This window comes from Triticum urartu, chromosome 2, assembly GCF_003073215.2.
Source record: "Triticum urartu cultivar G1812 chromosome 2, Tu2.1, whole genome shotgun sequence".
Classification (NCBI taxonomy): domain Eukaryota; kingdom Viridiplantae; phylum Streptophyta; class Magnoliopsida; order Poales; family Poaceae; genus Triticum; species Triticum urartu.
This window is the reverse complement of record NC_053023.1, coordinates 406,177,690-406,203,927: the sequence shown is the minus strand read 5'-3', so window position 1 is coordinate 406,203,927 and position 26,238 is coordinate 406,177,690. Positions and strand designations below refer to the sequence as shown.

The window sequence follows — 26,238 nt, the reverse complement described above, 5'->3', positions numbered from 1 at the left end:
ACTCCCGAACGCTGGCCGCCGCGCTTGTCGCCGCTGCCATCGCTTCGCTCCACCTTCAGCCGCCTTGATGCCACCACCAGACGCCCCTTGTCGCGCTGCACCCGTAGAGCCTAGCCGCGCACGCTCTCGTCGCCGGAATCACCCGGACAAGGAGCGCCGCCGCGTCCTGCTTAGCACCGACGACTAATCGCCGGTTAGGTGACATGGAGGGCTCATTAGCACTAATCCCCGCCGGCTGGACCAGCCCTAGACACTGACAACGGGCCCCAAAGGGGGTCAAACTGCAAGTCAACGCGGGATTAACCCTAGTCTCACTGACCGATGGGTCCCGCTGGTCAGTTTTGACCCTGGCTGGCCCGTTGACTCGCTGACGTAGTGCTGTCGTCATGCTGACGCAATTAATCTTTTCCCGGGTTTAAATAATTCAGGAAATAGCAAAACTTCTAAAAATCATAGGATTTAAACCGTAACTCCAAATGGAATAATTTATACATGAAAAATTATCAGAAAAATCCAAAGAATCTGAATATGGTATTTTCATGCATGTTTGAACAAGTTAACCTCACTGAATAGGACAATTCATGATTATGGAATAAATGGTAATTGGTTTTGGAGTTGGAATTTGCTATAGGTTTGAATTCCACTTCAATGAATATGACTAACTGTTGCACTAGGTCAATTTAGTACCTTAATATGACATGTCATTCATATGTATGTGCATTGCATTGATTGTGGTTCCTTTTGTGTTTGTCGGTGGTTGTTCCCCCTGAGTAGACGTGGTTCCGATGATGAGAACGATGACACCGATGAAGTGTGTTCCTCTTCAGAAGTGTCAGGCATGCAAAACCCCCTTGTTCATTCCGATACAATCCCACTCTCTCGCTCCTGCTCTCTTTTACTGCATTAGGACAACAACGTTTCAACTGTTACATGTTGCGGTAGCTGAACCCCTTTCCTCTGCATGACATGTCATTGTCATAGTAAATAGATGAAACCCACTAGCATGAGTAGGAGTTGTTTGAGCCCTGATGTGCCTACTCATTCGTGTTTGTTTGTCATGCCTGCTACTGCTTAGAGTTGAGTCAGGTCTGATTCATCAGGGATGAACTGGAATGTGGTGAACATGTCCTACTGTTGAGAGCTAGGTGTGTGAACACGATTTGGTAAAGGTAGCGGTGAGAGGCCATGTAGGAGTACATGGTGGGTTGTCTCATTGCATCCGTCCTTAGGAACTGAGTTCCGTGTTTGTGATCCATGAACAACTACTACCACGCATTGGAATGCTTAAGTGCCCCTCTCGACTTATTTAATCAACCTGATCTCTGTCCAGGAGTTGCAACTAGTTTCTGGTGTTTGTAGGTAGTGTTAGTAGTCTACCAAGTGGCACCCGGTACAGGTGGGCTTGGGACAAACTAGGCACAGTGGCCCGGTGTACCAAGTGGCACCCGGATGGTGGGCTTGGGAACCCTGTACACATCGTTTGGGGCCGTGAGCGACACCCCGGCCGGATCTCCTTGCAGATGGAACCCGAATAGGCGATAAACCTGGACTAGAGACTTGTTGGTTAGTCAGGTCGTGGCCGACTCCCTCGCCAGGCTTCCGCTTGAAGGTTGCCGAGATACACGACGTGTACATGGTGGTAAGTGGCGAGAGCGTGTGTGAAGAAGTACACCCCTGCAGGGTTATCATTATCTATTCGAATAGCCGGATTCCTCGGATATGGAAACTTGGACCCCTTGCATAGTTCATAGACAAGTGAAAGTGGATACTCTAAAATGCGCAAGATAAGCGTGAGTGATATGGATGGCGTTCTCGTAGGGAGACGGGAGCGGATCCATAGTGGTGTATTGATATGGTGAATATGTGGACTCGTGTGCGCCACCTCAAAAGAGTTAGAGAAAATTCCTTATTTGACACTATCTTAAAATCTGCTTCCTTATTTGACACTGGAAAAGTTTTTCTTTCCTATTTGATGCAAGTTCTAAATTTTATTTCCTATATGACATTTTCGTCCATTTTGAGCCTAAATGACACCTGAAAAGGCACTTTTGCCCCTCATGTGGTATGTGTGTGGGGGGCAATAGCGCGCACACGCAGCATCAGTGCGAGGGCAGGAGCACACACGCAGCAACACATACACATGCACCAAAACACAACGCACGCGCACACACACGCAACAACACGCGCGCGTGCACACACACACACACACGCAGCAACACACATGCACGCGCACACACACGCAGCAACACACACTTCACGCAGCACACACACATACACACACATGCAGCAGCAGCACACACACGCAGGCAGCACATAGGCACACAACCACACACACACATGCGCGCGCGCACGTACACACACAGTAGCAAACACACGCAGCAGCACACATGCAGCAGCAGCACACACGCAGGCAGCACATAGGCATGCACCAGCACACACACACGCACGCACGTACACACGCAGCAGCAAACACACAGGCATCAGCAAACACACACGCAACAGCACACATGCACACACACATGCAGCAACAGCACACATGTGCGCGTGCACCCACACACGCAACAGCACACGCGCGCGCACACACACATACCACATGAAGGGCAAAATCATCTTTTCAGGTGTCATTTAGGCTCAAAATGGATAGAAGTGTCGTATAGGGAATAAAATTTAGGAGTAGTGTCAAATAGGGAAGAAAAACTTTTCCAGTGTCAAATAAGGAACCAGATTTTAAGACAGTGTCAAATAAGGAATTTTCTCAAAGAGTTACTTGCAGTCATAGTACAGGATAGCCACTGAGTCAAAGCTGGCTTGCTGCAGTTAAACCCCACCACCCCTTTGTTGATACTGATGCATATGTAGATAGTTCTGATGTAAGTCTTGCTGGGTACATTTGTACTCACGTTTGCTTATTTTATGTTTTGAAGAGAGACTTGAGTCTCGCTAGTAGTTCCGCGTGGACTTCGACGTTTAGCTTGTTACCTTAGCTACGATCTTGTACCCTTAGGAGGGTCTTGTAGATAGTCAGGTTTTTCAGCCTTCTTCATTTGTAGTTGTCTGTACTCAGACAAGTTAAGCTTCCACATGTGCTTGTTGCTTGTATGCTCTGTATGTTGGGTCATGAGACCCATGTTTGTAATATCTGACTCTTCGAAGTCTTATGAATAAATACTTTGAGTCGTAGAGTTTTGTTGTGATGCCATGATGTATTTACACATATCGAGCATATTGTGTGTATGATTGAAATGCTTGGTATGTGTGGGATCCGACAACCTAGTTGTTTATCCTTGGTAGCCTCTCTTATGGGGAAATGTAGTCTTGTGTTTCCATGAGCCATAGTAGTCTGCTACAGCCCGGTTCACCGGAGTCCTGCTAGCCCAGCACTACTGCTCCGGAACACTTGACTAGCCGGCATGTGATTCACTTCGTTCCTGTGTCTGTCCCTTCAGGGAAATGTCATGCGGTGACATCCGGAGTCCTGCCTAGCCTGCTACAGCCCGGTTCACCGGAGTCCTGTTAGCCCAGTGCTACAGCCCGGATTTGCACGCTGCTGACCGACATGCTCGATGTTGATTCATGTATGCCTGTCCCCGTAAGTTAGTGCCACTTTGGGTTCACGACTAGTCATGTCGGCCCGGGTTCTCTGTCATATGGATGCTAGCGACACTATCATATACGTGAGCCAAAAGGCGCAAACGGTCCCGGACCATGGTAAGGCGACACCCATGGGAATACCATGCGTGAGGCCGCAAAGTGATATGAGGTGTTACCAGCTAGATCGATGTGACTTGGAATCGGGGTCCTGACAGCTTTGGTATCAGAGCCTGACTGCCTGTAGGATTACCAAGCCAAACTGGTCGAAGTCGAGTCTAGAAATGCTTTAGTTATATAAGGGAATTGATTGTGGAAGGGAACGTAAGGCTCTTTTTACTCCTTTACCTTATGCCCTTCTGATCTGAGTCAACCTCTTCTTTTCTACAGGGATTAGGAACTAGGCTTCTCTTCTACCTCTTAGGATGACGTGTTACTAAACCGTAGTTGCCTAGGATTGTTGAGTTCAAGCCTCAGTTCAGTTCCTACTACTTCCATATGTTCATAGCTGGCCTCAGAACCTTGTTACTGTGATGTTGAGTGGCTATGCCATCATTTTGCAGGATGACTCAAATATCTTTGAGCATTTATAGCCGTTATGCTGTCTGAGTCATCCCAGGTTTCTAAACAATCTGATGCATTTGCAAATCCTTTCTTTCCGTTCCCGATGTCCTTTTGGTCAGAATAAGCACACTAGCCAGTGAGTTGAGGTACTCTGTTGCCTCGACATATATGTTGGAGCTATTATTATGACCCTAGGTGTCTTAGAGAGTCACCTAGTAATCTAGCAATGCTTTGTATTCCCGGTGTGATGATTCTGGCCATTGTTCTCGAAAGCATCCTGTGATGCCATTTAGTAGTAGGTATTCTACTCTTGGGTTCCTGACCCAAGATTCACTCCACTTACCTTCTGTTGATAGTGTTTGCTAGTTCCTTTAGAATATTAGTAACCTTTGCGATAGTCCTCGAGGTCCGTGGTATTTTCTTCTTCCAAGTACCATGCACTGCTTATGGCAGAAGTTCTTTTGAACCAAAAGATCACAATAAGAGTGCTCTTGATGAGTTCTTCGTTCTACATTGTGAATCTGCCAGTTCTACCTTTCTACATGGGTTATCCGGAAGAAATGTTGAGCTTTGCTCGACATACTAATCTATGCATCCACAACTCAGAAAGATATATGTTCCTTGAGTTGTCCCTCCTTAGTTGTTTCTGACCTTCGTCTATCAATTGATAGTCGAGGGTATATCATTGCATTCGTTCATCAAAGTCTATTATTCTTGTGGTCCGTCGTTCTATTTCAGAATGACTAGGAGAAACAAACTCCAGTACCTCATCCATGTCCAGGATTGGGTCAAAGTAGTTGTGCTCCGCGGATCAAAATGCCAATCCAGCTTTTGCTCTGTTCTACCGTGGAGTGTCACCTTCTTTCTTATCAAGAATGTCATGAGAATTGCACCACCTCTTATGAATTCTTGATTTAGTGATACTTCTTGCCGTCATTGTTCATTCCTCGGTTCCGTGTTGTTGTAACCGGAATGCCGACAAGTGAATCGTGATGTGTGAAATCAAAACTCCTAGCAACTCTGTTGCTTGGTAGTTAATGGACAATACTCTCATTCTTAGCGTGCTAGTTATTGAATCATCATCCTAAGATTGATCATGCTACCTAGTCCTTATTTCCGGTGCACTCTTCGATCAATGAGTTAGGATTATTCAATCCCTTGCTTATTTGATCATATCGTCTTGCTCTGAAAAGCAAGATTGTTCTCGAGCTTAATAACATATCGGTGGTTCGTGATTTTCTGAATATCCTCTCAGAAGTATCACCAGGTTGTCCCCTGATCATTATGTTGAGCTCGTGGTCAAGTTGGTTTCTTGCAAACCAGCCATTCTCCAAGAATCTGTGTCGGTTACCCCCCTGAGCTAGTTGGTTAAGCTAAACAATAACTTGGAGAGTTGGAAGGTAAAAGCTTGCCAGCTTAGTTCATCTCAAGGGATATATTTGCGTGTGTTGAAGATAGATGATATCTTCATCGATTGGTCCCTGTGATCAGTTGTTGGACCTATTGTCGTATCAAAACCTTGATTTGAGTATGGGCTATCATCAAATCAAATCAGAACCAACGATGTTCATAATGTTGTCTTACTCGTGGTGGATCCCTCGAGCATACACCATTACATCTTTTGGTCCGACCAATACTAACACTGTGTTCGCTCAATTGTGGAATTCCATCTATATGGAAGCCTTGATGACTTGTTGTTGAGCCCACCAGCAGCATTTTATCTTCTCCATGATTCATGTTGAACAATAAGCTAGTGTTGGAAACTTGTGGAAGAATTTTCTTCATGTTCCGTTCATGAAGGATATGTTGGATGAAAGAAGTGACTTCCTCTAATTCATGTGCATTTGATGCAAGTTGCCGCCGTGAATTCGAGAAAGTTTGTTTTTGCTTCCTTGGAATCATCCCAAATTAGTCACACATGTGCGAAGTGCTATATAGTTTGACAGGTTGGCCGCCTCCATTCTATATGTGTTTCCTAGCACACCAAGCCACTGATTGATTTGTTCAAGGATAAGAAGCTCCTTCTTAAGAGCTAACCCGAGCTTATAAAAGGACTTCGATATCCTTGTTGATGGTTCCCACCTGAACTCGGTAGTGTTTCATTGTAAGACTACTATGTCGTCATGCTTGTCTGGGACAACGTGTTCACATGTGTGTAGCAGAACCCACTCATGCTGTGGAGCTTGCTATCGTAGTTCACTCCCCGAGAATCTCGCAACGTCATCTCATTGATTTGTGTTGCAAACTTTCATTTTTCTTTCTAGACTTGATGAGTCTTGAATATCCTGACACCAACCAGATCTGAATCTCAGGCAGATATGATGGTTGGAACATTCCCAACATTTGCATTTTGTTCCCAGCTTGCACCCCATCGTGCCAATTTTCCATGGGCTTCCCCTTCTCAGCAGTGGTTGTCCAGGTTCATCTTCAAAGGTGGACTTACCATGGGTCCCATCCATTTCCGATGATAAGAAGAAATCAACCATTTCGTTGTCTTCAACAAGGTAGTCCACATCATCCATTCTAGCCCGAGTGTGTCGTTCTTCCGAACTCCTTCAAACAGTCATTTGTGATTTTTCCTTAGGCTGGTATAGAGAGTTCCAATGATCTATATATCAAAAGTAATTCTTTTTGCCATTTAGGGGAATAACTCTACGAGTCACCTCCCCCAAGGTGCCCCGTTGTGGAGTCATGGCAGTTAACTCCTCGCTACGTCGTGATCGAGCGTGGATTTGTTGCCTACCTAGTGGACCTTCGCCATCTGTTACACCCCTTCCCCCCTGAATGTATGTTTCATGTCTCAGCTCAAGAGATGTTTTATATCTCACCCAAGAGTTGATCTTGAGTTGCCCGATCTTCGAGAAGATCGATTCCTGTAGAGTTCCTGTCCGTCGTCAACGTGTTGGATGAAGATCTCGAAAGGAAGGACGCCAAGATCGATCTGAAGCAATTGGATCATGAAGATGGTGCTAGCTTTGTGTCCCCTCTGTCTTCTTACCTCATGTCTTGAATCTCGGGACGAGATTCTTGTTTAGTGGGGGTGAGTTGTCACAACCCCAGTTTAATGCTTGTAATTAGTGGCATCGCATCCATGCATCTTATTTAAATTCCTGAAACTTGAATTGAGGATTGTTGAAGCCTCAAAACTTTAATAAAAAGAAGGGCAAAGAACCCTGGAAATCTCATTCTCTGTTTCCAAGATGTCCTTTTTGCAATGTTTGAGAATTTTGGCAAGAACTATATATCAAACCAAAATTTAGGAACATTTTTAAGGAATTATTTTTAGGACTCTGAATTTAAATCAATAAGTATTTGACTTTTGGATTATATTCAATTTATATAGAATATATTTCAAAAGGCCGTGAAATTATTTATGTGCCTTTGGAATAGTCCATAATGGCAACATACAAATATTCAGAAGGTTTTGCCCTGCTTTGATTTACTTGTGAATTTGAATCAGTGGCAAAATGATTAAATAAAAGGAAAACAACACAGATAATAAAACAGAGCAGTTTTTACCTGGCCTCACCTGTGAAGCCCACCAGAGAGGCCAGCTCACCTACGCGGCCCGCTACTGTACCGGCCCAGCCCACCTCCACCTCCCCCTTGTCGTTCCTCCCCTCGCCCCGAAGGCAGTGACGTGCGTGCGCGTACACAGCGCGGAGTCCACCTCCTGCTTGCCACTCATTCCTTGCTCGCTTTTCTGCCCCCTCTGTCTTCGCCATAGAGCCTCCTTTGTCGATGCTTACTGTTCACATTCCGCTGGCTTGGTATCCTTCCCTTCATTCCTTCTCCCACGGGCGTCTCCCAGGATTCCCTCTTTCCCTCTCTTGGCTCTCTTCGATGGAGCTTTCGTTTCGATTTATTGGTCGTTTTTTGTCTGCCGTTGCCGTCATCCGAGCCCCCTCGCTCTAGCTAGTATGGGTGCTAGAAGCTCTCCCTTCATACTGCTATTACCCTCTCCACTAGAAGTGAAGCAAACCTGTGGAGCGTCGTTTCGTTAATTTGCCTGCCTATTCTTTTACCTGTTGGGGCAGGGCTCCCGTTTTCGGTTGTTCCGCCGAAGATCTGCCTTTTTGCGTTGTTTCCGCGTCCTCCGCTTCTCTACGAGCTCCTTTTCTGTAGTACGCGTGTTTGCAACTCTGTGTGGAGTCTCTCTACTTTGTGTCGTTTGTGCTCTCCGTGTTGGCTTCTCCATGCTCTCGATACTACCCGAGCCCCGTTTCGACCGGTGATAGCCGAAGCTCAGCCTTTTTGCGGTTGCCGGGTCATGTGGTTCATGTTTGGCTTGGTGTTGTTTTTTTTTTTTTTTTTTGTTTTGTTTGTTTTGGTGGTCCACCTGGTTGTACGACTCTAGAGCCTTGGTGCATACCGACTTGTCTTGCTGCTAGCATCCTTTTTCTTTTTTGTTTTTTTTTTGTTTGGTTGTGGTTGTTTTTTTGTGTTTGTTTGTGTGTTGGGTTGTGTTTTTGTTTTGTTTGGTTTTTTTTTTTGGCTCAGTCTTAGGGCCGGTGAGAGTGCGGACCTGTTTTTTTGCGTCTCCATCTTATTTGTGCTGCTTGGTGCCTCCTGCTTCTGTGTAACGTGCGATGCGCTCGGATTGGTTTTTTTTGTTGTTGCCCGAGTGAGGTTGCCGGCCGTGTGCGGGTTCGCGCGTGTCGCCGCTGTCCGGTTTTTATCTGGGTCTTTCGGCTCACCTCCCGCTCGTGCCTCGAAGCCTACCACTGGAAGCCTTCATCGGTGCTGCATTCGCCGTATGCCGGTAGCCGCGCATGGTTTGTGTTGTTTTGTTGGTTTGTGGTTGGCTCTCATCACCTGTTTGGGAGGTATTGCCGGTACAAGGATCGCCTTACCGGTTCTTTGCGGCCGGTGCACCTGTGGGGGCGAAGCGCTGCAGGTGGAGTGGGTTACAGGTGGCGGGGTCTTAGCACTATTTTCTAATTCCCTCGTTTAGCCTGGGAGCCATTGCCCAGTAGATCACGGACAACAGGGTCCCATTAATGGTGGGGTCTAATATTCTTGTGCACCTCAATCTGATCGCGGATTACCTAGTCACTGACGTGATGTTTGGGTCGCTGCTGGTCAGTTTGTTGACCTCTGGCTGGTCGTTGACTACTTTTCGCTGGTTTACCTGTTTTGGCTAGTGCTGGATCTTTATGCTGACGTGTTGTCTTTGTTTGTTGGCAATTTAATGCTTTTCCGGCGGGTTTTAATAGATTCATGGAAATAGGAAACTTCTATAAATATCATGAAGTATTAAGACAGTAATCCTCAAATTGAAATATTTTTTATAGGTCAATTTTGTAGAGTAAAATCCATAAGAATTGAATATGGTAGTCTTGCGATGGCATTGTTTGATTAAGTTAAGCCTCACTGAATAGCCAATCAGGGTGGAGTTATAATGGAATAAATGGGAAGGTGTTTTGGGCGTGGGTGGGGAGATTTGCTATAGGGGTTCGGTTGGAATTCCCTTCAATGTAATATGACTAACGTTGCAACTAGGTCAGGTTCAGGGTACTTAGAGTATGTACCATGATTGTATGTGCATTCTTATGTATGGGGTGCATTGCAGGATTTTGTTGGTTCCTTTTGTGTTTGGCTGGGTGTGTTGTTGCCCGGCGGGCTGGAGTAGAGCATGGTGTTCCGGACGATGAGATCGAGTGACACCGATGAAGAACTTTCCTCTTCAGAAGTGTGCCAGGCAAGGCAAAACCCCTTGGTCATTCGATACAAACCCATCTTGTCTCGCTCCTGCTCTCTTTTACTACATTAGGACAACAACGTTTCAACTATTACATGCTGCGGTAGCTGAACCCCTTTCCTCTGCATGACCTGTCATTGCCACAGTAAATAGATGAAACCCACTAGCATGAGTAGGAGTTGTTTGAGCCCTGATGTGCCTACTCATTCATGTTTGTTTGTCATGCCTGCTACTGCTTAGAGTTGAGTCAGGTCTGATTCATCGGGGATGAATTGGAATGTGGTGAACATGTCCTACTGTTGAGAGCTAAGTGTGTGAACACGATTTGGTAAAGGTAGCGGTGAGAGGCCATGTAGGAGTACATGGTGGGTTGTCTCATTGCAGCCGTCCTTAGGAACTGAGTTCTGTGTTTGTGATCCATGAACAGTTACTACCACACATTGGGTTCCGGTAACTCGGCCCCTCTCGGCTTATTAATCAACTCGATCTCTGTCTAGGAGTTGCAACTAGTTTCTGGTGTTTGTAGGTAATATTAGTAGTCTACCAAGTGGCACCCGGTACAGGTGGGCTTGGGACAGACTAGGCACAGTGGCACAGTGTACCAAGTGGCACCCGGATGGTGGGCTTGGGAACCCTGCACACACTGTTTGGGGCTGTGAGCGACACCCCGATCGGATCTCCTTGCGGATGGAACCGAATAGGCGATAAACCTGGACGAGAGACTTGTGTGGTTAGTCAGGTCGTGGCCGACTCCGTCGCTAGGCTTCCGCTTGAAGGTTGCCGAGATACACGACGTGTACATGGTGGTAAGTGGCGAGAGCGTGGGTGAAGAAGTACACCCCTGCAGGGTTATCATTATCTATTCGAATAGCCGGATTCCTCGGATATGGAAACTTGGACCCCTTGCATAGTTCATAGACAAGTGAAAGTGGATACTATAAAATGCGCAAGATAAGCGTGAGTGCTATGGATGGTGTTCTCGTAGGGAGACGAGAGCGAATCCATAGTTGTGTATTGATATGGCGAATATGTGGACTCGTGTGGCGCCACCTCAAAGAGTTACTTGCAGTCGTAGTTTCAGGATAGCCACTGAGTCAAAGCTGGCTTGCTGCAGTTAAACTCCACCATCCCTTTGTTGATACCGATGCATATGTAGATAGTTCTGATGTAAGTCTTGCTGGGTACATTTGTACTCACGTTTGCTTATTTATGTTTTGCAGAGAGACTTCAGTCTCGCTAGTAGTTCCGCATGGACTTCGATGTTTAGCTTGTTACCTCAGCTACGATCTTGTACCCTTGGGAGGGTCTTGTAGATAGTCAGGCTCTCAGCCTTCTTCATTTGTAGTTGTCTGTACTCAGACAAGTTAAGCTTCCGCATGTGCTTGTTGCTTGTATGCTCTGAATGTTGGGTCATGAGACCCATGTTTGTAATATCTGGCTCCTCGGAGCCTAATGAATAAATACTTGAGTCGTAGAGTTTGTTGTGATGCCATGTTGTATGTACTCATATCGGAGCATATTGTGTGTATGATTGAAATGCTTGGTATGTGTGGGATCTGACAGCCTAGTTGTTTATCCTTAGTAGCCTCTCCTATGGGGAAATGTAGTCTTGTGTTTCCATGAGCCATAGTAGTCTGCTACAGCCCGGTTCACCGGAGTCCTGCTAGCCCAGCACTACTGCTCCGGAACACTTGACTGGCCGGCATGTGATTCACTTCGTTCCTGTGTCTGTCCCTTCGGGGAAATGTCACGCGATGACATCCGGAGTCCTGCCTAGCCTGCTACAGCCCGGTTCACCGGAGTCCTGTTAGTCCAGTGCTACAGCCCGGATTCGCACGCTGCTGACCGACATGCTCGATGTTGATTCATGTATGCATGTCCCCGTAAGTTAGTGCCACTCTGGGTTCACGACTAGTCATGTCGGCCCGGGTTCTCTGTCATATGGATGCTAGCGACACTATCATATACGTGAGCCAAAAGGCGCAAACGGTCCCGGGCCATGGTAAGGCGACACCCATGGGAATACCGTGCGTGAGGCCGCAAAGTGATATGAGGTGTTACCAGCTAGATCGATATGACTTGGAATCGGGGTCCTGACAGTTTCGCTCCACCTTTGCCAAACCTGATCTTCCCTGCGCTGCTCCAGCTAGCGACGTCCATAGCCACACCCATCCCCTATTTTTCTCCAAAGCCGTTGCAATGGGTGGTCGAGTGAGCTGGTCGGCGGCTCTACTGTGAGCAACAACACATGCAACTTTGACACTACAGGGGGGAGGCTGCCAGCGTTGCGGTTCAACTATCTCTCACCACATGCTCTACTCGCGAGTTGGGCTGCACGGTGCTGCAAGGGTCGCATGCTTATGCTGCGAGCCGAGCCACCTGAGGAGACAATGACCAGTGCGTGAAGACATCGGTGGTGCGACCTGTGGTGCACCGAACTTCACCCGTTTGTCAGCATAGCTACAACCGGCTACGTCGGAGTTGCAGTCAGCAAGGGGCAGAGCTGCAATAGGCCAAGATAAAGCTGCAACCGACAACGACACTGCTACAATCATCGACGACGATACTGTGAGTGACGGGGGACGAGCGGCGGTGATGCGACGGTGCCGCTTCATGTCGCGGAGGACGCTCGTGCGACGACTGCCGAGTCGAGCTGCTGCAACCGGCGACGGACGATGCTAAAATGAGCCACCTACCGTGACAATAGTGCAAGGGCGGCGACCACGAGCTGTAACGAGCGGCGAGGATGACGACCTGCGATCGATGGCGAGGGCGGCAAGCAACGGCGGACGGCGAGGGTGGTGGCGGGGAAGGACAACCGGCAAGAGACAGAAAACACGTTGTATGTTTGCGAAGGATGGCTACGCGTGCGAGTGGATTCGGGTAGAAAGTGATTGTATTGCCGGGACATCATGATCGAACGGACAGGAGGCGACCGATCCTGGGTTAGAATCGGTTGACCTACGCCGTTTATCGGCCTTACGCAAAAAGCCTTTTGAACCTTGAACAGAGCACGAACTTGCTGAGAACCACACCCGTACGATCGCGAAGCCGACCCGACCGACCTGAGCCCATCCACCCAACCCAGCCCGAGCCGGTTCGTTCTCCCCAATCCATCCGCTCCCACTCCCAACCTCGCCGGTCGCATCCGAACCCCGCCGCGCGCCGCCGGCCCCGCCCGTTCGTCCGAGGTCAGAAGCCAACCGCCGGCGACTGCCGCCCGCCGCAAACCCTCGACGCCCCCCCGGAGATTTCGCTTCGATTCCAACTCGAACCCAGCTCGTGAGAGGTAATTTTCGAGCCCCCCTCCGCGCATTCATCGACTCCCGGTTCGTGGTGCGGTTGCTACGGTCGTTTCGATCCTTGCATGATTCGATCTAGGGTTTGTGGTTCGCGGAATGGGGGTGCTTCATGTGGGTTAATCGCGTTGTTGGCTGTTTGATTGTTCCCCATCTCCTGTTCGATTAGTTCGTTTTGTGGAGTAATAACCAGCAGCTCTACTATTTTGCAGGAGGTTTCTTCAAGGGTTTGGACTCCGAGCCGGGGATGTACGGACAGGGAGGGGGCTTTAATCCACACTTCCGTCATGCCGCACCACCGCCGCTTCCGCCGCTGTCGCAGCAACCGCTGCCGCCGCCGCCGCCGCCTCGACCACAAGCTGGGGTAACGGCTGGCTTCCCCCAGCAGTCGTTACCACCGCCACCGCCGTTGGCGCAGTACCCGCAGCCCCCAGCAATGCGTCCACCGCCTGGGCAGTACCAGCATGGCATGCTGCCACATCAGAATCAGGCCTATCCTTATGCCCATCTCGGTCAGATGCACCACATGCCAATGCTCCCACATCAGAGGGGTTTTGGGCATATGCAAATGCCTGGGCCGCCGCAAGCCATGTATCAGCCCCCTCCGCAGTATCCCATGCCAGTGCCTCTCCCTCCACCACCACCGCGGCCACCAAGCATTGCTCCAGATAACCTCCCACCTCCACCCCCGCCACCATCTTCTCCCCCTCTAATGCCTCCGTCACCACCAGCTGCTCCAGCAACTGCAGAGTCATGTGCAGAGACAGAAGGAAAGGAAGGTGCCCCAGATGGTGGTCATGAAGGCAAAAGTGAGAAAGAAGCAACTGAATTAATTGTGTCTGATGACTCGGATATGGATATGGGTGGTGAGTGGATCCTCCCCACTCTCCACATTGTGTATCGTAGCATTCCTTTTTTGCGGGGTTGTATCGTAACATTCAGCTTGGCACATCTTATGGCGCAAGTTGTTAATTACTCTGTGGGTTTATTTGGTATCCTGCCCATTTTACCTGATAGTGGTCCAGTATGTTCTCTTCTTTTTCTGTACAGTTCTATGACCATCAACCTTGTCCATCTGCATAGCAATCTATATGATGGCTAACTATCAATATATCTATGTCCTTCTCTACCAATGTACCACTACTCAGACTTCTGGATTGATATGACACTCCATTCAGCTTCATTCTTGAGCTAGTTTATTTCTGTAAATTTACTTTCTGAAGTTAAATTTCAGGAGATGAGGACTCACCATCAAGGGTTCATCTGAGCGTTGTCAATTCTTCGCCTGCTGCTGCTGAATGCTCTGGAGATAATAATACTGTTAATGTGCCAAAGGCTGTTAATGACATGTCCAACCTTGGCAGTGATTTGGCACCTGGCAGCAGTGGGAAGACTAAAACTGGAAATGTGTCTGTCGAAGCTGGGAGCCAGTTGCAGTTAATACAACAAGACTATGCCTCAGATGATAGCGAGGATGAGGAGGAGCATACTCGTGCTTCCAGCAACCCTGTGCTGCCTGAAGATAATGAGCCGAATCAATCAAGTGATACAAACACTGAAATTGGTCATCAGCAGGTTACTAATGCAGAGGAAAATGTGAATGCAGCTCCTTGCCTTCAGCAGAATTATGAGCCTAGAATGCATCAGCATAAGGATGAGAGAAGCCCAATAAATCACAACTCAGATGAGCCGGGGCAGCCAGTCACAGAAAGTTTAAGTGGCAGTGAGTCTGCTGGAAGGCAACATAGTGAAAGGCATGGGAGGATCCAGACAAAACGAATCCGTAGCCAGTCACCTATAGCAAGGAGGAGCTGTAGCCCTTCCGGAGAGAACAAGCACAGTCCATCCCAAAGGTACCGGACCTTGCACCACTCACTAAAAAATGCATCCGCTTATCTCTATAAATTGGAAGCCTTTTTTTTGCCTCTAATTTGTTTTACATGCCATCTAGTTTATTAGTAGGGCCCCTTCTGGATTTCTAAGAACGCGTTTTTTCTTCTTTCAGTTCATCACATGAAAGGCAAAGCAGGTCACCACTTGCTAAGCGGGCTAATCTTCATCAGAGCAAATCACCACACCATGTGAGTTTGCTACCAGGACAACCACTAGTTGCAAGTTCAGAACCCCAGATGCAGTTTCAGCCAAATGCTATGGCACCATCAAATGATTTCCTGCAGAATCAGATAAGAACCTATACTGCACCAGATCTTCCTCATCCTAGGCCATTGGATTTCCATCCTCATGCTCCCCAGCCAGTTCTTCCTTCTCAACAGCAGCCTGCTGCCTTCCACAATGATGAGTTTAAGAGCCCTTTTTCCCTTGACAATGCACCAGTTCTTCTTCCAGATGGACGGCCAGAGTTTTCTGCTGGTGTAGGCCTGTCTTATTCAAGTCATCAATCTTCATATAACCAGCAACAGCCTCCTCCTGGCAGTTTGGCTTCGGGAGCTAACATAGCTTACCCATCTTTCCAGATATTTCCATCAAATCTGCCTGGAAGTAGTGACTTGGGTCCTGTACCTATATCTGACATTGTTCTGCCTAAATCGTCTATCAAGCCACACTACAACCCATTTGCATCTACCTTTGAAACAGATCCGACTCTTGATATTAGTCCTATTCAAAGTCCAAATGCTGTTGAGTCTGCTTCAGCAAAAGCAGTAGAGCTCATGAATACAACTAGTCCTTTTGGTCAGTCTGTTCCTGGATCTGGAACTCGTTTCAATGAAAGTTCTGCAGAAGTTGTGCCCAGTCGGCAGAAACAACCTTGTCCTGGCTTTACTCCTATGGGTCCCTATGATCCACTTCTGGATAGTATTGAACCCTCAAGCAATTCAATCAACAAGATGGATCTTGGTCAAGAGGCGAATCTGAGTGCCACTGGTAGTCGCAATGCATCAAAACTTGTGAACATAGAAGTGGAGAGTAAAAATATGCACGGACTCGGGCTTGTTGCTGAATCAGAAGTTGTAGAACTTGGAGAGGTGGCAGCAGATACTGAAACAGGTGTGGTGGAGAATGTAAGTCCTGAGCCCTTAGGTGCTAAAGACTGGAGCTCAGATATTCCTGGTGATATCGACAATGACCAGTCATTGGATGTAAGTAAGAAGAGTAAGGACTCCAGATCAATGAAGCTTTTTAAGGTTGCTATTGCAGATTTCGTTAAAGAAGTTCTTAAGCCATCATGGAGGCAGGGAAACATGAGCAGAGAGGCTTTCAAAATGATTGTTAAGAAAACAGTTGATAAGGTCTCTAGTTCGGTTCCTGGCAATCATATACCGAAAACACCAGCCAAGATTAGACAGTATGTCCAGTCTTCCCAAAGGAAAGTGACCAAACTAGTAATGGTATGTCTACACTGCTACCAGCATACTGGTTATGTACTGAATCTGCCAATACTCGTTCTGGCAATATGTTTACTTTACAGTTTCCAGTATTTACCATGCTGTACTATATGGTCATCTTACATGGTTGTTTAAATATCTAAACACCCGAAAATATGCTATGCCACTTATAGTGTGAAACGCAACATATGTTCTTGTCTTCATGCTATTCAGTTCTTAAACTATGATTTTGTAAATGGAGATGGCGAGAATTCTTTGGTAATTGGGTATGAATTTAGCATCATGTAATTCTAGTTTACACTGTTATGTTTGGGAGGTTGGGATTCATCTTAAGTTTTGAATGCTTAAATTAGATAAATAACAACCTGGAGGCAAGCAAGTTTTATTTATTGAACCGTTTACATTGAATTGTTGGAATGTTTTGACAAGAAGGAACAGTTGGAAGGCTATAGTTTTTCAACAGTTCGCTGATGCTTTGTCTAATTGGCTAGGATGAATAAAGGCATTCTTGTGCACTTTTTGTTCTTCTAGCGTTCTTATTTTGGTTGCTGGTTTCAGTTTTAGGTTTTGGTTATTTTAGTTTCCAGATTGTGTAGGCTTCTTATGGCAATGAAGCCTTGCAGTCTGTTACAATAGTAAATTTGTTTTATCTATTAATATGTTTCAGCAGGGAACTCCCTTACCGTTTTCCGAGAAAAAAATGAACAAATTGGAAGAACAGCTATGCATGGGTGCACATAATTCTAAGTTTTACATATATATATATATTGTGTTTCACATGCTCTTTACTTGTGTTCAGCATAATTATGTTTGGATATGTATGTACCAATCGATTTATTTCATTTCTTCAGGGTTATGTTGACAAGTATGTGAAGTTATAGCTGCATCCTTAAATTGGACTGGGCCAATCAGAAGAGACTTCCTTTGCAGTTGTAAAACTTGTGAAGAGTACTGATTCAGGTGGCAAGCCGTGTATTGTCTCTAATGGAACATCTATTTGCATGAGAAAGTCCTTTAGCAAGAAGGTATTCTTGTAAGTACTGAGGGAACGGCTGTATTAGAATCACGTGTTTAAACATCAGTTCCATATTCGGTTAAGTTGCTGCCTAGTCCTGTTCTGTTGGTTGTAAAGCACTTTGTTGATATTTCTTTCCCTTTCCACCCAACACAGGGTAAGTGATAGGCCTGATAGCAGGATGATGTATTTTTCCTTGAGCTGGTTTCTTTAGAACATTCATTTTTGTATTTTTGTAGTAATACTTAAGTGTGGACCAAGCCGCCATGCTTACCTTCATCAGATGATCTTACATGCTCTTGCTGCTGATAGTCTAGATTTAGTTGTGAAGATCAAGTACAAAAGTAACTGGTGGAAAGATTAAGCTTAAGTCCGAGCAATCAGAAGTGTTTCGTTTTGGGGGTCATGTTATTTCCTCGGGAGCTCAAGCCATGGTCTGGTCGAATTCACTTGGAGAAAATTAGCTAGCAAAGCTTTTGTAGTATCAAGCCTTTATTTAGATAGATATAGGGAAATAACTTATTTGCATTTATTGGTCTGCCTGGGGTGTCCCTCCCTGAAGTTATCTATTTGTTGGATTGAGCCATGCTTTCAAATATAAGAAGAGGATAATGGAGCATTTATTGGTCTGCCTGGGGTGTCCCTCCCTGAAGTTAATCTAAGAAGAGGATAATGGACTATATCTGATTGAAGCTTGGGAGATCTGATGATTCCCTAATCGTTTAATTGTCCATCCCGATGTATTCATTTTTTTTGGCTGGCCTCCCTGAAGTTAATCTATTTGTTGGATTGATCTTGTTGTATGGACTCCCCACCTGAATATATTTCAAAACGGTTTAGAGTTTACAGTGGTCACGCATTGCGTGAAGAGAGGAAATCACGCCACAGACCGGCGTGTTCCATCAGTGTCTCCGTCTTGAGATGGTGAGCCCATACACCAAGATCAAGGACAGCTTCAACAGTGCTGTCAGCATCAATCTCTAGATTTTGGAAAACTTTCTTGTTCCTGGCATCCCATATTTTCCAAAGGATGAGCAGCAGCATGAAGAGATGAACTGACGATGGCAACATAGCATGGATCGACGTGCTGAAGAACTCGGCGGTAGGGTTGAACCGAGGGCGAATCCTGGTGGTACTCCAAACCCTGCGAGTCGCTGGGCAGGTGAAGAACAGATGGTTGCGGTCCTCCACCGCATGGTCGCATCGCAGGTAGGTCTCGTAGCTGAGAGAAGGTACAATATTTTTTTCGAAACAGAGAAAAGGTACAATATTGTTCCCTAACCGTTTCAAAAGTCTGTAGAGCATAATACTGTGCAGAAAAAAGTTTTAAATGTGAACATCAATGTGAATAAGTTGATATTGAAGAGTTCAGTTTGAGCTCCGGACGTCTCCAGTTTGCCATGTATACTTGCACTGTCGTGTCAAGCATATTTCAAGTCTTTGCCAGTTTTTTATTATTTTGAGCTAAAAAAAGAAGAAGTCTTTGCCAGTTAGAGGCTTAGAGCCTAGAGCGAGGCAGACAGGGATTAATGGCCTCAGCTTCTCTCTCACTGGGCTGAATTTGGCTGGGCTGGGCCTACAGGGAGAGAGAAATGAATGGGACTCTGTTTTCCTTTCTCGGGGCCCAGCTCGCCCCCTGGTGGTGATTGATGATTAGTCTGGAAAGGAAAATCATCCTAAACAAGCCCTCTCCACTGCCTCTCCTTTCTCCCTTCCTCTGGCGCGCCCTGCTCTGCACCTCCCCGCCGTTGATCTCTGTCTACCGGCGGGCCTCCCCGCTGTCGCAGCTGTCGCAGCTGCCGTGGTACAGCTCCCCTCCCCGCTCCCCCTTCCACTTCCCCTTCCCTAGCAATGGACTCACTCGTATGCCAACTTTGTAATATCTCATCGGTTACTGGCGTAGTTTTCTAAGTATTCAACAAACTCCGTAATAGATCATCTCGTGAGTACTTCCTCTGTTCCTAAATATAAGTCTTTTTAGAGATTTCAATAATGACTACATACGGATGTATATAGACATATTTTAGAGTGTAGATTCACTCATTCTGCTCTGTATGTAGTCCATATTGAAATATTTGAAAAGACTTTTATTTAGGAACGGAGGGAGTACTACTCAGCAAATATTGCGACGATACTGCATTCGTACTAGGTTGAGTATGTCTGACTTCATGGTGGTTTTGTGTTTGGTAAAAGGTTCATAGATTAATTTCAGAGTTACCAGCAATCAAGTCTGGTACTAGAAAACAGTAGGATTGATTTTTCCGATTCATCTGGAGAGCAAGCATGGCTTGATTCATCTTTGGTGAGAATCGCCATGAGAGGATTGGACCGATTTATCATATGTGTAGCCACCTAAACTCAGTGAAGACAATGCCTGCTAAATTGTGAATTGGTTTGTCATGTTATCCTGAAATCTGTCTGTATTCAAGGTTTTTGTTCTCTTCCTGTTGCAGGCTGTTTGTTGCCCATCCAGTAGATTGTGAACGAGAGGCACATTGGCCACAATGGCTCTAACGCTCCTACGAGGGATCAGAACACAAACCTTATCTGGAGCAAATGCAGGGCTGTTCTGTACCACTCGACGTCCTCCGCTAGCCCACTTCACAGCTAGGGTGGAGAGTGTGCAGACTAGCGAGCCCAAATCAGTGCGCAAATCAATTCAACAGGCTACCAAGGAGGCAGTGGAGCAGAAGACACACGGTTTTGAAGCGGTGATCGGCATTGAGACCCATGTTCAGCTCTCAACCATCACAAAGGCATTTTGCTCCTGCCCATACGACTATGGCTCCCAGCCAAACAGCACCGTTTGCCCCACCTGCATGGGCCACCCCGGGACATTGCCGGTTCTGAATGCAAAGGTTGTTGAATGTGCTGTCAAGCTAGGCCTCGCTCTCAACTGTGAGATTTCCATGACATCCAAGTTTGATCGGAAGCAGTACTTCTACCCAGATCTGCCCAAGGGATACCAGATTTCGCAGTTTGACATTCCGATTGCTGAAAAGGGTTACCTTGATTTGGATATTCCAATGGAGTTTGGTGGTGGTCACAGGCGATTTGGGGTCACGCGGGTTCATATGGAAGAAGATGCTGGCAAGCTGCTTCACTCTGAATCCGGGAGTTTTTCTCAGGTTTTCCTTGTATTTCCTAACTAAGTACCTGTTTTCTGTTATATTTTATTCTCATTCTATTATGTGATGCTCTGTGATATGGCCCTGGAATCATGGAAAAGTTGACATTCACCACAGTGCAACAGTACATTTCTAAACCGATGCATTCATAAATGCTAAAGATGAGGAGTCGTGGAATTTACTTAAGAGACAAACTCTCCGACACATTGGACTGTAACTAAGAAGATCAAGTAATACAGGGAATTGTGTTTCTTGTACATTTGATGCTAGAGGGGGCATATAATAAGAGGAAACTGTACTTTCTGTCATACAGAAGGTAAGTACCAATCTCATATCAAACATAAATTCAAATCCTACACATCATGGGGCAAGAGCAGCTTAATTGCACTTGATGTCAAATCACTGTTTAGATCTTTGCCTTTCATAGAAGCAAAGAGGCCTTCTCAAATCTGATACAAGAACATGTGGTTTGGGCAATCTGTAACAAGGTGTCATTACATGTGTGGTTATGTGGAAGCATCGCTAGACAATGTGCTTGTGCACTAGCTCCTCCAATCTTTGACAGAAAATCATAGATAGAGAGAAGAAGTAATAAATAGAGCAAATTCAGCATCAAACAATTATGTACTGGCTCATTGTACTGGTAGCTACAACTTTAAAGTCATTGAAGTGGTTGCTATTCTGGTTGGCTAGGTTGACCTAAATAGAGCCGGCGTCCCTTTGCTAGAGATTGTCTCAGAGCCAGATATGAGGACAGGCATAGAGGCTGCTGAGTATGGTGCTGAGATACAAAGGGTTGTTAGATACCTGGGAGTGGGCAATGGCAACATGCAGGAAGGTTCCCTCCGCTGTGATGTGAATGTATCTGTCCGGCCTATTGGACAATCAGAATTCGGTACAAAGGTAACCATCAAAACTTTAGACTTCCTCAACTGTTTTTATCCTGTATTAATATATTCCATGCCGACAACATTTGCATCAGTGTTATGATCTGATGATTCGTTGATACACTTATGTCCGGAGCACATGCTAGGCCATTAAAGCCTAGATTTCTTGCAAAGTTATCAGTTTAAACAATAAAATCCCTTTATGATTTTCTCAGATATTTTCAGTACATCATATATAAAACTGACATTGCATGTTATATACTCCCTCCGTTCCTAAATATAAGTCTTTGTAGAGATTTCATTATGGACCACATACGGATGAATGTGGATGCATTTTGGAGTGTAGATTCACTCATTTTGCTTCGTATGTAGTCCATAGTGGAATCTCTACAAAGACTTGTATTTAGGAACGGAGGGAGTAGGTAGAATCAGAAGTTATTTGGTTAGCCATTTGGTGAATGCATGAAATATCTCAATTTTTTAGAGGTTCACTTCTTTGTATAGGAAAAGAAAATCATGTATGCTTGTAAAAATTGTAGATATTTTCCCTTATTATCCTGAGTTATTTTTCTTTGCCTTCAAAACGTCCTGTCTTGTCATTGGTTGAATTCATTCTAGATGAAAATCCTTCATGCATGCTGCAATGACTGTCTGTTCAATCAAGCGCGCTTGTATTGTGCAACGCTGGCTGAATCCATTCTTGATGAGTCTGAAATATGGAAACAGGCAGGGGCTGTTGTCTATGGGAGCTGCGTCTGCATGCATGGCCACTTGATGGCAGCCATGTCTGCTCAACCTGCCAAAGCTGCAGTTGCTGAGGCTTTGCTGAGTCCCCTGTTTTCTTGCATTTCTCTTCTTTTATTAGTTAGTTTTTGGCTCCTATTTCTTATATTTTTCTGGTCTTTGTTTTCGTGCCTTGGACATGTTGTGTTTCCCACTATTTTGGTGGTCTTCTAGTTACAACATTACAGCGTTCAGATGTGTGTTCGAGATAAATAAATCTTGTCTTAAAAGAAGTGGCCAGAGAGTCATGAACTACACCAAACTATGCTGCTAATTCCGTTGGCACAGATCAGGAAATCTTAGCAACCATGGACATTACAACAGGACCATTATTATTTTAAAAGGCGATAACTTCTGAGTTTTTGTAGCTATTGTAAGATGACAATGTGGCGTCACATGCTTCTTTCAATTCTAATTTCTGACAGGTTGAAATAAAGAATATGAACTCATTTTCTGAAATAAGTAGGGCAATAGATTATGAGATAGCCCGACAGATTCTTCTTCACAAAGAAAGCCAGGCTGACAAAATTGTACAGGAAACCCGTCTATGGGATGAATCTTCTCAGGTTGTTGCCTCACCTTGCTGGTTGACTTCTGTTTTCACCTATTGGTCTTTTTCTACCATCTTTAAATTCGTTTCATTGTCTGCACTCAGAAAACTTTTACAATGCGGAAAAAGGAGGGACTTGCCGACTACAGATATTTTCCTGAGCCTGATCTTCCTGAAGTTGTTCTGACTAGTGATTACATTGATGAAATTTGTAATTCAATGCCGGAGCTTCCAGAGGCAAAGCGTAGGCGTTATGAGAACATGGGGCTCAGCATGCAAGATGTTATTTTCCTTGCTAACGACGATATTGTAATTATCTTCTGTATTACTCTCATTTTTACTTTGTCATGCATGTTATGTTACTGAAGTGTATTTCAAAGTGTGATATGTGTATGTTCCTCCCAGGTTGCTCATTTCTTTGATTCTACACTTGAGCATGGTGCTGATGCAAAGCTGGCTGCTAATTGGATCATGGGTGACATTACGGCTTATCTGAAGAATGAAAAGCTCTCTATTGATGAAATTAAACTAACACCTCTTGAGCTTTCTGAACTGATTGCATTCATAAAGAATGGTACTATCAGTGGGAAGATTGGCAAGGAGGTAACTATTCTTAAGTATTGTTGTTTGTGTGTCACGCCTTTTGGACTTTGATTTGGTTGAAGCACTTCTGGGTTGTTTGCAGTCTCTTCCATTTGATGGTGCTGCACTGATTATGATGGCCAAAACTTGAATTTTGACAGTTTCTTTTGCACTATGTCAGTCTGAAGATTTGCATAGTTTTCAGTTACAAAAAGAAATAAGATTTGCATAGTTGGGTGGCTATGATAAAGATAAGTTTCAAAATACGAAAGGAAACACTATCTGTTTCCGCTGCTGCCTCTGGGGAATTTTTTGCAGATTGCACAAGAATGAACTTTAGTACTTCAGTTATTCTGAAATATTTTGCATGCCTTCATGACACTTTCTGTTATAAAAACTTGCAGTCTTGTTAGGTTTTAGTACCATTAGTCATAGTTAGTTTATAATACCATTTCCGATTCCGCCCTTGCAGATTCTTGTTGAGCTCATTACCAAAGGCGGAACTGTTAAGTCAGTGATAGAGGAGAAAGATTTGGTTCAGGTAATGTGGTCATACTAGAACCATTTCGAATCACAGTAGTTTGAATGTCGTCAGATATTATGATCACTGCGGCCCTGCTGTGCTGAGGAATAATCAAGTAGTAACAAACATCGTGAAGCTAATGAGAAAAAAAAAATCGATGCACCCTTCTGATTTACTATATTACTTCTACTGTAGCAGATGAGATTTCAGTGCCTTTAATTTTTGCCTGGGTTTTTTCTGAGTGAAAAACTGTACTACTGGATATGACAGATAGCAGATCCAGCAGCAATTGAGGCCATGGTAGATAAAGTACTCGCCGAGAATCCAAAGCAACTTGAGCAGTATCGGGCTGGGAAAACCAAGTTGCAGGGATTTTTCGCTGGCCAGGTTTATGATATTTTTGAATCTGGAGCTGTGTTCCCTCACTATATTCTTTTGCCCCTGCAGTCCCGATAGCTGATCATATTATTTAAATTGATTCCAGGTGATGAAAGCATCGAAAGGTAAAGCAAGTCCTGTTTTATTGAACAAAATCCTCGGGGAGAAGTTGAAGGGCAATTAAAATTGCCGAGGGGTGTTTCGGCACACAGAGAATATCTTGCCCTTGATGAGTGAAACCATCAGATTTTGTAAAGACAGCGGAACTGCATTCTTTTGTAAAGACACTTACTTGGAGTTTTTTTTTTTGAGTTGTTGATTGTTTTTGAGATAGCTAACGGCTTATTCCAAGCGGTGACACTTACTTGGAGTTTGGAGTGTTGATTACATTTCGCTCTCTTTTCACTACAGAGCGGATTTTGGAAAAGCAATCCAGTTCACATGATACAATGAAGGATATGCATGGTATGTGTTTGAGCTGATAATAGACTGGAGTGGCGTGTTGTACAGATGAATCAGTTGCATATGCTTACATGTTTCTACTCGCATCTTTTTTGCATTTGATCTTACGCAGCTGTAAACTCATTTTTAATTTGGATACATCAGTTACGATCCTGAATGTGGCTTTACTTTTTGAACTACTACTAAGTTAAGCCCTTGAGTTTGTTCCAGCATTAGCATATCATTTTGAACTACTATTAAGTTGCTCAATTTTCGGTAATACGCATATGAGCCTGGGCTCATCTCACATTGATGAACAGTAAATCTAAAAAAAAAGTAAAAAGAATCATCGAAGATGCTCAGGTGCTCGAGGAGCGTGCAAATGTTTGTGGTGTTTGGACATTCTAGGACCTTAGACCAAAAAAAATCGGATCCAAATAGTGCTCTTTTTTGAAGTTTCTTTTGAAGCCATTTTTTGTTTTTTTGTCACAACCTCCTCAAATGTCCAAACACACACGAAGTTTTGCACTCACATCACTCGTTCGGGCATCTTGGATGCCAAAAAGTTTCATATTCTTTTGAATTTGTTTGGTATTTTATTTGATTTTACTGTTCATGACCAGGCACCGAATCCACACTCCTTAATTTTGAACTACTACTTTTTTACTATTAAGTTGCTAATTTGCCACCCATTGCAATATGCTACTCTTTTCATGGATAGCATTATACTTTCGGTAAGTGATTCTTTTGTTGGTCATTGAGACCATGGGAAAGTAATATGGCAACTAATCGCATGTGCAACTCATATTCTCACACCTCATGTTTTCTGAGTTTCCAAAAATTGTGAAATAATTTAGGGATGCTATACAATGTGCATCTGCGAAGATATATTCACAAGAACATTGCTGTGAAAGGTAGTACAAACTATGCAATGTGGTCTTCTCTTCTCCGGAAGCAGTAGAGGTAGGTTGGTGGCAATCAAAGAAACAAGATGAGTTAATGGCGTCCGATCTGGGTCCATAGGAGAGAGAGCTGCTAGGAGGCGAGTGCACTCCCGCCGTCCGCCGATCCGGCGCCGGCGGCCACAGAACACGCCGTGCTCCACGTGGATACAGCGTCCACCTTCCTGTCGTGCGCTGCTCCTAGCCACAGCAGCCACTTCCCGCTGAGTACTCCGCCGCGCCGCCATTAGGGTTTAGCTCACGAACTGCCATAGCTTTGTCCCTTCGCCGGCTAACCTCGTTTCTCCGCTGTAAGTTCTTCTGGTGTAAGTCTGAGCTGCAACCCCTCTCTGGTTTGATGCTTGCCTTCCCCTCTCCCTCCTTGATGCATGCCTTGCTCGCTTCTAGTTTGTCCTAGCTTTGCTGGCTGCTGGCTTTCGCTCGCTTCTTGTGGGGCTCCATGGTTGGTCTCTGCTTCGAGGATGCCATGCTGGCCAAGTATGGCTGCGGGACT

The 26,238-nt window shown here is 45.3% G+C and overlaps 2 protein-coding genes across 2 annotated transcripts; both read left to right on the top strand.

The window, feature by feature from the left end:
* Positions 1 to 12,882: 12,882 nt before the first annotated feature.
* LOC125537558 (YLP motif-containing protein 1-like) lies at positions 12,883 to 17,790 on the top strand. Its single transcript, XM_048700876.1, has 5 exons — positions 12,883 to 13,142; positions 13,365 to 14,018; positions 14,387 to 15,005; positions 15,158 to 16,499; positions 17,348 to 17,790. Exons 2-5 carry the CDS (start codon positions 13,400 to 13,402, stop codon positions 17,375 to 17,377), a joined length of 2,610 nt encoding a protein of 869 aa, XP_048556833.1. The 5' UTR covers positions 12,883 to 13,142; positions 13,365 to 13,399; the 3' UTR covers positions 17,378 to 17,790.
* Positions 17,791 to 19,160: 1,370 nt separating this feature from the next.
* Positions 19,161 to 24,957, top strand: LOC125537559 (glutamyl-tRNA(Gln) amidotransferase subunit B, chloroplastic/mitochondrial). The gene is made up of 9 exons (XM_048700877.1): positions 19,161 to 19,315; positions 19,965 to 20,639; positions 21,333 to 21,542; positions 22,735 to 22,875; positions 22,965 to 23,168; positions 23,265 to 23,462; positions 23,914 to 23,982; positions 24,235 to 24,351; positions 24,449 to 24,957. The coding sequence occupies exons 2-9, from the start codon at positions 20,016 to 20,018 to the stop codon at positions 24,524 to 24,526; spliced, it is 1,641 nt and encodes a 546-aa protein (XP_048556834.1). The 5' UTR covers positions 19,161 to 19,315; positions 19,965 to 20,015; the 3' UTR covers positions 24,527 to 24,957.
* Positions 24,958 to 26,238: the final 1,281 nt, after the last annotated feature.